The 12,729-nt window shown below is 41.1% G+C and overlaps 1 protein-coding gene across 3 annotated transcripts in view; it reads right to left on the bottom strand.

Annotated features, from left to right (window-relative positions):
• Positions 1 to 12,729, bottom strand: part of LOC102795191 (monocarboxylate transporter 1-like) — a 37,255-nt gene that overhangs the window by 8,141 nt on the left and 16,385 nt on the right. For all 3 annotated transcript variants that reach the window (XM_087833744.1, XM_035909192.2, XM_006793970.3), the window contains one exon: positions 6,974 to 7,305. In XM_087833744.1, the coding sequence (XP_087689870.1) occupies positions 6,974 to 7,190 (217 nt within the window). In that variant the 5' untranslated portion in view covers positions 7,191 to 7,305. The remainder of the gene's footprint in view (positions 1 to 6,973; positions 7,306 to 12,729) is intronic.

The following is a 12,729-nucleotide window of genomic DNA, read 5'->3' as shown; positions in this document are numbered from 1 at the left end:
TACAAAAATCAGGATCAATAATCCTCTTGCCTGGGTTTCCCAAACTGCTTCTGCCAAAAAGTGCAGGAATAACATGTTCAGGGTACAAAGCCATTTAAATTGGGGCTGGAACAACGCCAGGCGTTAGTGTTTGTACTTTCTGTATGCATGTACGTCTTCGTGTCAGTGAGGGAACGTGTACTGTGGCTATCTATAGGATTACTGGACTTGTGACCAAAGTCTTAAATCATGGAATGATAATTGGAAACAGGTTTTTTCCCAGTAGAAAAGAGGGTGAAGATCAGATAGACATCTTCCCAATGCTGTGGAGGCCGCCGATTCAAGACAGCCTGCTGCATAAGCGACATCACTTCCACTGAATGTGTATCGTGGACGTCATTCTTTTATTTATTACAAATCTATAACTCAAAATAACTTTTCCTGTATTAATATATGCATTTGTGGCACACCCAAAATGCATGGCCACTTTTGTGTTAATCATTTAATTTAATTTATTTATCAGTTATTTTCTGTGGCTAACGTGACCAATTTAACCAGTATATTATTTTGTCACATGAACTGTACAGAAGGTACAAAAAAAAAAAATAAAAAAAAAAATGGAGCAACACCTCAGGTGGAACTATTATTTCAAGGCAGGTGCAACCCAGTTGCTTGAGGGGGACGGACTTCCGCTCACTATTCAGATGCAATCTGAGAGGCGAACCGAGTGCACTGTCTTCGTTGCTCCTGAACTTTACCTGTATTTGCAGGGATTTCTTCTTTGTTATTGTGGCACCGTTCCCGGGGCCCGTAACACATTTTTTGTTTTTCTAAAAATCAGATGGCTTTCTTTAAAGGGACCCAATTCCACAGCTCTACAAAGAGCGCTTCTTCATAGAAACAGATGCTTCTGCGTAAACCTCACAGTATTCTTTTATGAGAGAATACTGATACACAGAACGAGAACACAAAAACGAAGGCTCTGTAAGCATGTTTGATTTCCCTTTATCCTCTCAAATTTTCATTTGCATCACTCATTTTTGTGCAGTTTTATCTGAAGCATTTCATATCATTTAATACATGAGGTCTGTAACCTCATTAACAGTTCCAGTTGAAAAACAACTTTACAACAAGAACTCATCGTGCACATCGCCACTTATAACAGCTCCTCCCAGAAAGACAACGTTTCTGCTTTCTTAACTAGCCTTTAATTTCATGCTCTACTTTCTTTAAAGTAGCAGACAAAACAAATCATGTATGAGTGTCAATGGAAAATTGTATTTAGTAGTCAGTATAGTCTTTTAATGATATAAGTTTGCATATGGTAGAATACTGCATGTAATCACTTGTGTTTAGAAGTATATAGTTGGTGGCATATTGAAAGAATGTCTCATCCTAGGAGGTCTGTAACATTCCAGGGTGTTCTGGCGTTCACCCCCACATCCTAGGAGCATGGGAAAGGTTGTACCTTGTCTTACTGTTTTACGGTAGGATTAACGTAGCTATATCTGTTTTAGGCTAAGTGCTTTTTGTTTAGATGAACTGCTGGACTTCCAGACCAGCAGGTTTAGGGAAGTTGTTTATGGGGTCACACTCTGACAAGGCTGCCCTTGCTAGCAAGAAAATCTGTGTGTTTCTCCTCTCTGATTCTCTGCTGAAGAAGTGTTTTAGAATATATCTCTTAACAATGAGAAAGTACAAACCTTGGGAAAGATGTGGGTTGAACCTTTAAACATTTAACAAAAGAACAAGATCCCATTTAGACTGAGTCAATCAGACATAAAGAGCTGGTGTACACAGGGCTATTGACATTGCTCAAACAGCCAAATCTCCCAAAGCTACTGCTAAATCAATGCAAATCTGTTTACTGCATTAACAAAGAGAGTACTTCGTGTGCTTTCTGGGAAGAAAAACCCCCAAAACAAACCCCTGCACACATTAGTGGGGTTCAATGTCAGGAAGGATTATTTCACAGCTATGATTAAAGATGTTTTGACTAAGTCTATCTGGCCTTCACACTAAAAATGCCCTCAAAGCATCACATAGCGAGTGTGAACACCAGGAAGAGCGGGGGTTATTAGGAATGTTTTCATGAGTAAAACTAATCATGGCCATCTGAAATCTTTATTCCTGACAAGGGAAATATGGAAAGTTTTACAAAAGATTTAAAAACAAAACAAACAAAAAAACACGACCGAGAAAGTCACATTCATCTCGTCTGGGACCTTCAATCACGGTTCCTTTCGGCTGTAGGAACAAAACTGTGAGTTTGGGTAAAAACGGACCCTTTTAAAACAAACCGCGATGGATCAGATTTCAGTGTGAGCAGGGCGCCAAGTTCAACCCACTTATTTTACATGCTCTTGTTTATATAACTGCTAGAGACAAGTTCCAGCTCAAGCTCAGCTCAGTGACCACATGACCTCTCCTAACTTAAGTACACTACAGTGTTTGAGTGTGGTCTATGGCCAAAAACAGATCTACTGGGGTAACATACAAACTAGTGAGGAGTCAGGGGTTAAGTGGCAGTTTCTGGGTCAAATAATGATCTTCGTGAGAAGATTCTCAAAGATATGAAGTCATTTGTACTACTTTGTCGTTGGTATGTTTAAAATGCACCAATAGTACATCAAGTAAACCAAAGATGTTTAACCAAAGCTGAAGAATGAGCTGTAATTGCATTCAGAGTTTCCCGTCTCTGGATTAATTGTCCCTTGTTGTACATGGACTGACTGTTTTTTGCATGTGTAATTCCAAAAGGTCAAATCTAAGCCTGGAAAAAAACACTAAATAATTAAGTGTCAACCTTAAAGGCTGGTTATCGTGGTGACACCTGTGGATACCCGTGGTTACATCAGAGAGTTTAACACAAAACAAACCAGTTTTAACCGGCGCCAGCCAACGCCTGGCCTCTTGCCATCATTCTGTCAGCAGCTGTGACCTTTTTACGCACCACATGATGTGACTTTGAAAGCAGTACAGAATGCAAGTGAAACTCACCTGCATTATGCCTAATGCTTTAATACACCATGTTAAACCGATCTGCTGTGGAACACAGCAAAAAGTGACTATTCTTTTGTTTTAATGCATCTGATCCTGAGTTATACACTAGCTGGTACACAAATTACATTACATACACTAATTCTTCATTTTTCGTAAACACCAAGTCTTGGATCTTGTTCCCTGTTAAACACAAATATTCCAACAATTTTGGCTAAACTTGTGGCCGGCTGCTGAAATATTACTTTCTACTGCCAAATGACAACTTTTAGGGAATCAATCATCAATATGTTGGTGGTTTTAATTTCAATACGTGACGCTTGACTCGTTTTTGATTTCTGGTTAAAAGGGAAGTTTGCGGGTGTTAAATAGTCTCCCTTTATGATTGTCTCACTCTTACCTACGTACAAAACATCCTGTGCATTTATTTGTTCACACTGTTACTCAGCTTTCAGTGACGTTGTGCATGACTCGTGTGTGGGGTGGTTTTTTTCCCCTCCCCTTTTTGTGGAAGCCGGTGTGTGTACGTGCCTTGCCTCATGTGTAAACCAGTCGGTGAGTAAAATGGTTGCGGTAACCTAAACCTACAGTCTTTCAGCTCCTCTCATTTAGTACAACGACTCCAGGAACTGGTGATCTGTGAATTGTGAAGCAAGAAAGTAGGAACATTTCAATATTTGGGGGAATACATTTCACCAGCTGGCTCCTGTTGTGCAATTTCACTCCTCCCATCATTTCCTCCCTCGGTAGTTTTATAAAAGTCTTAACCTGCAGAAAGAGAGTGCAGACTGGCACACAGCTCTGCAATGTGAAGTACTAACGAACACAGAGACTGTGTGTGTGTGTGTGTGTTTTAAATGAGGGCTGTGCTGACTGAATATACTTAGGTTCTTCTTTATCTGTCTCTCCGACTTTGTCTTAAGAAGAAAAGCAAAGAAATTCGATCTGAAAATCCAGCCCAACCTGAAAATCAACCACTTCTGTCTTTTTGTAAATATGTCTTAACAATCTCACATATATGTAATTAAGCCCAAGGGGAGGCTGCTTTCCAATGAGCAGACTCATAGCTTAGTCGTGTTTGTACAAGAACTTTTTCACAGGATAGCAGGAAACAGCCCATTAAAGATGCATTTACTGGAAATACTCTGAGTGCTTTAAATGATGAAGATGCCTGGACAGAACATGCAGCAGGACTTGCTAGTAGTAAACCTGGACCTAGTAGGTTAAAGATCAGACAATCTGATCACATCTGACAATCGTGTTCTTACATGCGTGACAGTCGAGGAAGTCCTAGAAAGCAGCTCTGCAGATTTCCCTTTCTGCCAGGCCTGATGGGACATTGTTCTTACCCTACCCTCTAGTCCTGACAACTTCAGGGTACCTAAATTTAAAGCTCTATTCCCAGCAGTGACAGAGGTGCCCAACTAGAAGAGACAGAAGACACTACCAGAAGTAACACTGCTGTACCGCCCATCTTTTCTGATTTGCAAAGACTTGTACAATTCAAGGTGATTCCTCTGCAGCCAAGAACAAATCTCGAACTGCTCAGCAGTATGGGTGGCACATTCGTTTCAAACACACATCTATCTAAACATGCAATTAGCAAAATCTCTCCAAGCAGCACTGAGCTATAAGAATACACAGCTTAGAGGCAGCTAAAGACGACTATTCTGATGACCAGATTTGGGCCCCGATTATTCAGCAAGCACAAACATGATCTTTGTACAAAGTGTTGAGTTTAGCAAGCAACGGGCCACCAAGACATCTAGTGTCGATGCTCAGTGCATGTTCATGTTAACATCAAGTAAAGCTGCGTTTCTGGGTTTATTTTAGAAATTAGTTCTTTTCAACTAAAGTAGTGGGTTTGTGCAGACGAGCCTCAAACATGCCAACTGAACCTTTGTCAGCTTTAGGAAATGCAGCTGGAGAGTTAAACATACTTTTCATATCACTAGTTACCGTCACTGTTGGCCTTAAGACATCTCAACCAGAATTAGACCCCAAATAAGATAAACAAACACCACATTACATCTGGGCAATCTAGTGGAGAGCGCCAACTCCAGCGATTGTCATCAACACGTACTTATAACCCAAATGCGGTCACGTGATGCATGGGGTGCTTCCGTTTGCATGTTACTGCTTTTTCCAGCTTAAGTGGAAGTTTCACCAATACACAGCCCACAGAAGATTTTTATAAGCCAGAATTTGGAAAATTCTGGCTTTATGTTGGAGTCAAGTGTTAAAATCGATGGTATTATCCTGATTTTTAAAAAGTGTGACGAGTGTCACCTTTGAAACTCCCATTTCAAAAGTGCACTTTCACAGCCTCGTGAAAGAGTCAGTTAAAAATTTGCAATGAAAATTTTCAGATATGTTGAAATACACATAGATTTCTTTTGTATTACGAGCTGTTCAGTTCATTTTATTTACACTAAGCTTATGTATCGCCCATTGTAATCCCTACGTTTACCCAGTAAACCACAGCATGAACCCTTATGAGAGAAGTGAATTCAGTCATTAATACAATGTGTTCTTTTTCCATTAGGTTTTGAATGGGTTACAGTAGAACAAACATCTGCTTGATTTCCTTTTTCTTTTAAATGCAAAGGCACCCATTGAGTGTTCAGTGAGGGCTATTCAAGCTGTGAATGACTGAGAGTTTGAGTGGTGAGAGCATGTTTACTTTGGGCAAAAGACAGAGGCAGAACCGAGAAAGCTCCAATAAATGTTTAAACCAACAATGACAGACGTCTTGATGCATTCTCAATCATCCAGGAAAATAATTCTCCAAAAGTTGATTCTGTTCCTCTGTACGTAGCGTTTTCTTCCCAGAAAACGCTACGTCCAGATGAACAGAATCAACTTTTGGACAACAATGACAGATTAAATAAAAATAATTCACTGCCAGCATTCCTTGCTCTGCCTCAAAGCCAGGACACTACAGGATCATCCAGATGAAGCCCCATTAGAGCCAAGTTATATAGGTCTATCTTAATAAACTATGTAATTAAATGTCGACTGCAAATTGTAGTCAACTTGACGTATTGGTTTGACTATCTCAGTCTGCCTGCCATCAGATATGAAGTCTTTCAGGAAACTAAAAGCTGCAGTTTTGTTCTTCTGTCAGGTAGTGACAGACTTTTCCTGGTAGCTGAAATGAGAGACTTGTTCCAACTGTGGAATGGCATAAAAAGAGGGAAAGGGGAAGCCCCATTTTTGAGGCCATGCTGCATGCATATTAGGTTAATGGCTCATAATTAAAGGATAATAGGAAGTACATCAAATGTTTAAAATGATCAACTCTAAACTAGAATGAAAGATTTAACTGAGCAGGACATGAGTTCAAATCATATCTGATGAGCACCATTTCTGCTGTTTACACAAAAACATAACATTTGCACCTGATACAAGGACGTGTTTCTATAAACACAAAGCAATCCAGTCTTTGCAACACCAGTGTGGGTGCTGCGCCGGAGGTGTGTTGTATATTAGTGTAGCATCCTAGAGTAACACTTCAGGAAGCTACAGCTGAACAGAACTAAAGCATACAGGAAGACTTTTTCTTGCAGCAAGTTATTAAAAGTAAGCTCTCAGTGTTTCGGAATCTGTGCAGCAAGTTTGGCTGACTGGGTTTGTCACAGCAGTCATTCCTCTAACGTCTTTGACCACGACCATTATATTAGGAGTGGTTCTGTAAGGAAGAATGGAAGGAATGTCCAAAATGTGGATTTAATGCTCATGACTAACAATAATCAATTTAGTAGTTTTGGATTCTAAAATTTAAATTACAACCTTAGTTTCAGCTTCTTATCTTAAAGTGTTAACGACACTTTTCTGCTTAATTCTGGTTTAGTGGCAATAAAATGTTCTAAAAACAAACATCTTTGTGCATTTGTATAACACCTGACAACAAACCAGTTTAAAAAAAAATAAAATAAAATTCTTAAGGACACTTCAAGGTTTTAGTTGTTGATGTTGACAGCTGATCACTCACCTCCTGCATACATGACAGCCAGCATGATGGAGGAGATCCAGGACACTTGACTTGGTGTGGCATCAAAGATGACCTCGATGTCTTTGAAGAACACGGTGATGGATTTGGGGAAGGCGTAGGAGAAGCCAATGGAGATGAAGGCCCCCAACACCACCGCCCAACCCCAGCCACCCTCAGGAGGGGTGTACCCTACTGGCCCGCCCACTGCTCCAGGCATATCTGCTCACGACAACTGGGATGACGATGGAAATGGTGTTTAAGGCTGTTCCTGGAGGACAGCGGAGCGTCACAGGATTAGAGGATGCAGCACACACTGGAAGTAGAAGCTGTACCTGTGAAGGAAGCGAAGAGCAGGGAGTGTGTTAAAATCCAGAAAGATTGTGCAACAAGGTGATTGCGATACAGAAAATTCCTCAGAATTTATCTAAATTACTCCCACTTACAAGGCATCAAATCAAAGTACAGTCTTCATAACACTAGACCTGTCATACTAATACAAAGACATTTACTATTTTTAAAACTTAATATTCTGACAAATCTCAGGTGATGTGGTCTTCCTCGAAAGGAATTAAAAGTCACCAAGGATGCTGCAACCACACGTGTATGCAGGGTCGTCCCCCAAAGGTGGATTTCTCAGCCAGAAAAAACCCTGCTCGTCATAGCAGGAAGAGCGCTGGTGTGACTAACAACACATCTTAGCGGAGTTGTGCCAGTAAGACACAAAAGGCAACCGTGGGCGACCGTGGCTCAGGGGGTTGGGAAGCGCATCTGTAACCGGAAGGTCGCCGGTTCGATCCGGTTCAATCCCCGGGCTCTCTGTCCTGGTTGTTGTGTCCTTGGTCAAGACACTTTACCCTACTGCCTACTGGTGTTGGCCAGAGGGGCCGATGGCGCGATATGGCAGCCTCGCTTCTGTCAGTCTGCCCCAGGGCAGCTGTGGCTACAACCGTAGCTTGCCTTCACCAGTGTATGAATGCGAGAGTGAATGAATAGTGGCATTGTAAAGCGCTTTGGGTGCCTTGAAAAGCGCTACATAAATCCAATCCATTATTATTATTATTCTTAAAAGTGCAGCAGGGCTGTATAATGCTAGAAACCTGCAACTGAAGCTTCAGAATGAAAATTAATACTCTAAGGCCAAGGGACTCGCAAGCCAGTCGACTGACAGCCTAATGGACAGATGGATAGATCAGGGGACATCATGCCAAAGCCACCACCTTTTTGAAGCCCCGATATATGACATTCTCAATTCCCAAAGAACAGCCATCGTTTTAATTGGGTACAAAGGTAAACACCAAATGCCTTCATAAATGTTGCCATTTGGTGACCTGGTGAATTACTTTATCAATATAAAATTCCACAGCATTATAAACGTTGGCACCATTGGGTCTGATGAAACGCCAACAGCTCAGCTGGCAATCATTAATCATGTCGAAATTCAAGACCTGAAGGACCATTGATCAACTGGTGAAAACCAAGTTTTAAAAAAAACCAATGAACAAGGCCAGGGCGTGGCGTACTCTGTTTTAATCTCATCTAAGATAAGATGGTTAGTAGTTAAGATAAGTAGTTAAATGTGGAACTTTAGCTTTGACCTGTTCTCTGTTGGTCTCCCTACAGTCCTACTTTATGTTTTGCACACAGAAATTAAGAAGATAGGTTCAATCTATTCCCTGCTCCATGATGTAAATTAGCCTTTCTACATGAAGTGCTTAATGTCCACTTCCACAGACAGCAAGCAGGAATCATGAAGCTCTTATTTTATTTCTCTTCTGATGAAACTCATTGCCCGGTAACTGTGCCATTTAAAACATTCCTGTTCGTGTTCAGTTCTTGAGAAACACTCCTCCCTTTGAAATGGAAGAAATCGGAAACATAACAACTTTTATTTATAATTTGAAGAAAAAAAAAAAGTTGTTACATCAGACTTGTTCATTTCATGGCAGAGAAAGCTAAACACAGAAGCTATTTAGTGAACTGCGTGTCAAAAAAATAACCAGCAGCCCCCCCAAAAGAATTACTGTTAGTTTCAATCACATCTCAAAACCTGCTCGTCCAAAGCAGCTTGCAACCCAGATAGCTGTCATGTTTCCTGTTAAACTCACTGTGAGGTTTTCATTAAGTGTTTGGCACATTTACAGCTGGAAATTCCTGATCTGCTTCTATGAATGCAACCATCTAAATGTCGCCTTTCCAATTTAGGTCACACACACAACGGAGCTATTTATAGCTGGCTCTGACATCATCTCTGCTACTGTTTGGGTTTGCTTTACCTTAAATGGACTTTAGAACTCACCTTTATTAACCAAAAATAGACTGAATGGACCCTATAGCTCTATAGTGATGCTATTTAAAGCAGAGTCATAGAGAAGCTCCCACTCAAATCACTTAAACCAATTTTTAGTGCACTGAATAAGAGGACTGTGTTCTGGGAAACTTCAAGAGCATCCAGCCAGTCTTTCAGTAAGAAATGAACAGCCAGGAGTGAAGTTCTCCAACACAGCATTTAGCCTTGATGATGTTGTAAACAGCCATGCTCTACCAATCATTACAGAGTGACTGGTTAACCCAGCCCCATGCTCACAGCACATCCCCACAGCTCTCACTGTTCACTCTTCTCTCACATGCTGAAACTTGTGTAGCCATTACCTCTGCCTGTGTCGGACAGAAGGGAACTAAGTTACTAGGCTAAAGACTGCATCGTGTCATTTGAACTCTAAGCACATGTTCACCACAACACATACATACAAACATGACTGCTTGCAGCTCTGATTGTTAATCAAATCTAAGACCACAGACTGAAGTATTAAAGCCCTGAATCTGGTTGTTTTGCTTTTTTTTTTTTTTCTTATTTTGCTTTTATAATGAGCTTTCAGTCTCTCCCCTCCTTATGTCTAATTAGTTTCAATAGTTGGCATTTCGTCAACTTCAGAATCTTTTCTTGCACCTAAGATTACATAAAAAATAAAATAGTCAAGTACCAACATATGAAGTTCTTTGCAGCTTTTATTTCCAACATGAAGCATGAAGAGAAGGTCACACAGGTTACACTCAAGATTGAACTTAGGCTACGTTCACACTGCAGGCGCATCAAATCCGATTTTCTTGACCCTATGCGACCCTTATCCGATCATGGTATGACAGTGTGAACGACACAAATCTGATATTTTCAAATCCGATCTGGGTCACTTTCGTATGTGGTACTGAATCCGATACATATCGATGTTTTAGAAAGCGGCTGCTGTTTGAACGGTCATGTCGCATTAAATCCGTCTTTTACGTCACTGACACAAGACAGACGTCAATTATCAGCGCCGGAGAAGACATCACGAACGCTTCTTCCTAGATTTTAACTTGGTATTTTTTTTATAAAAGTCGGGTTTTGTCATTTTGGAGCTTATGAGCTAGATCATTTCCATAAAATCGGGCTGGGCTTCACAAAAGGCCCTGGGTAAAGATGCACCAATTTATGGGTAAATCTACTCACTTCAGTGTTCACGTTGCCATTAGTTTCCTCTAACTTAATTACAATGTACCAAGAGCTGCTGCTGTCATATGGGAAAGCGGCAGCTAGTGGCAATTCACCCCCACTACTCCAACTAGTACAACCGGTGGTTGAGGGAGTTGATAAAATTGAAAGGAGCAGATTTACGACAATTCCCATCAAGAGAGAAAGCCGGTGAGAACCTTGTTCACATTCAGCACACAGAGTGAATAAAAGACAATTATCAGCCTGCATCATAGGAATGTGACTCAGTCTTTGTTCTTCAAAATTCAACTGCTTTAGAGCCACTTTAACGACTGACAACATTTAACAGCAATAGGCTAGTAATTAGCCAACTACGCAAATGTAACAGAGCTCTGCAGGACAAGATTTCTTCCAGTTTAAAAAAAAAAAATTCTCTGTATTATTGTAAGGTCTATCTTACAATATAAATCACCTTGAATCAGAATACTTCATTAATTCCTAAGGAAATTAGGAAGAGACTGCTATTATGTAAATAAAGTTGAATTTTGTTTTGCTACCTATGAAGTGCACTTATGACAGATATTTGGGCCCACTGCCTTTGAAATACAGCTTTATATGCAAAGTCATCGCTTATAGGAAAAGATTTTGCTGCAGGTATTCAAGTTCCAGTTGAGCTTCAAATCCACTGGCGAGAAACCAGCGCTTATGAATAAACGCGCGAGCTGGTTGCCGATACACGTGTATAGCAAGTATGCTTCAGCACCATTTCAAGTATTCAAGCACCCAGGAGGAAGACCAGTAGGTAGGTTGAGATGGAGCTTACCACATCCCAGTTGGTCTGCACTTTGCAGAGTGCCAACACACGGTGTATTTCATCGTATGGGCTTAACAGACCTATTATGTTACTACTCATACTAAAAGTGGTCTGTGCAATGAGCAGGTGTCACCATTCCTGAAAAGGAAGGGATGACACTGAGGTCATCTCCATCCAGTTTTACCTGCATAAAAATAATGTGACCTTTGGAGATATTATATGGCTAGACATGACCTCCACGTGCGCCATTATGCAGACACATGGGAGTTTCTGAAACTCAGTGGGACTCTCGACTGAGTCATGATGTACCAAGACAGTTCAGTTCTCTCAGTATTTAGGCCACAAGGGTTGAAGCAACGTTGCAAAAACATCAGTGGATTTACAGCTAATTATGGGAAGTTTCTGACAATTTTAAAAGCAAGTACTGAGACAGGCTTGTTAAACGGTGAAGAGCAAACAAGGCAGTTCTACTTCCTCTTTACATGCCTGTTCTGACGGTTTCAGACTCCTCACATTAACAACTACAGAGCTGCCAAACACACACACAGCTGAGACCTCACCATGAACCCTAATGGCCATTAAATAACCTTTACTCCGAGCTGGCTGGTCTACACTGCATGCCTGGTCGGATCTTCTGTCGTAGACTTTGGTTCACACACACACACACACTTGAAAACACAATACCATCACAGGAATAATTTCAGAGTATCTCCGTGTGCTTGTATTTATTCATTAGAAAACATTCCTCTCTGTCGTCACGTCGCCAATCTTCACTCACTCAGCACTCAGCCCAGTGGCTTAATGTTACCTAACAAACGATCTTACCACTGGTGCAATTTTGAAGGAGGTCCAGATTAGGCCAACTAAATGTCAGTAGCTCAGATACTTTGGCTCTGGCCTCTAATGTATCATGACCTTCAAGAAAGCCAACTGTATGTAGAGAAAAGTCATCCAGGGGCCACAAAGTAAGCCTGGCAACAGCAGTCAGGTCTTCATGTTGCTCAAGGAGTTGTTACCCAAGTCCACTTTCAGTGACCTCACCATGCAGAGTTTCACATGCTTGTGCAAACACTTGTACTGTACCTCAAGTCAAAGTCAACCTTTGATGTGCTGCACTTAAGTGCAATTTCATAAGGGAAAAAAGCCTAAACTTAATGTTCCACTCACCATAACAAAAAACAAAAAGGGGGGGGGGGGGGGGGGGGGGGATAAAATTGTTACTGAGTCAGCGATAAGCTAAGCGGTGGGGTCCTGACATGAGTTGCACCACTGCCTTCCTGTGCTGAGGAGCAATGTGATGACACTGCACCCAAACTTCCTTTATTACTGACAAATCAAACTGCACTGTGTGCATTTTAAGTGTCCCCCACCACCCAGAGTTTCCTCTTCACTCCAACTTGTGGATGTTTCTATTTGAGGCTGATGAAATAGTCCCATCAGGCTCATTTATGATCCTCATCATTTGCAGGAAAA

The sequence above is a fragment of the Neolamprologus brichardi genome, chromosome 20, assembly GCF_056152115.1.
Source record: "Neolamprologus brichardi isolate AB-2024 chromosome 20, ASM5615211v1, whole genome shotgun sequence".
Lineage (NCBI taxonomy): Eukaryota > Metazoa > Chordata > Actinopteri > Cichliformes > Cichlidae > Neolamprologus > Neolamprologus brichardi.
This window is presented reverse-complemented; position numbering and strand designations above follow the sequence as displayed.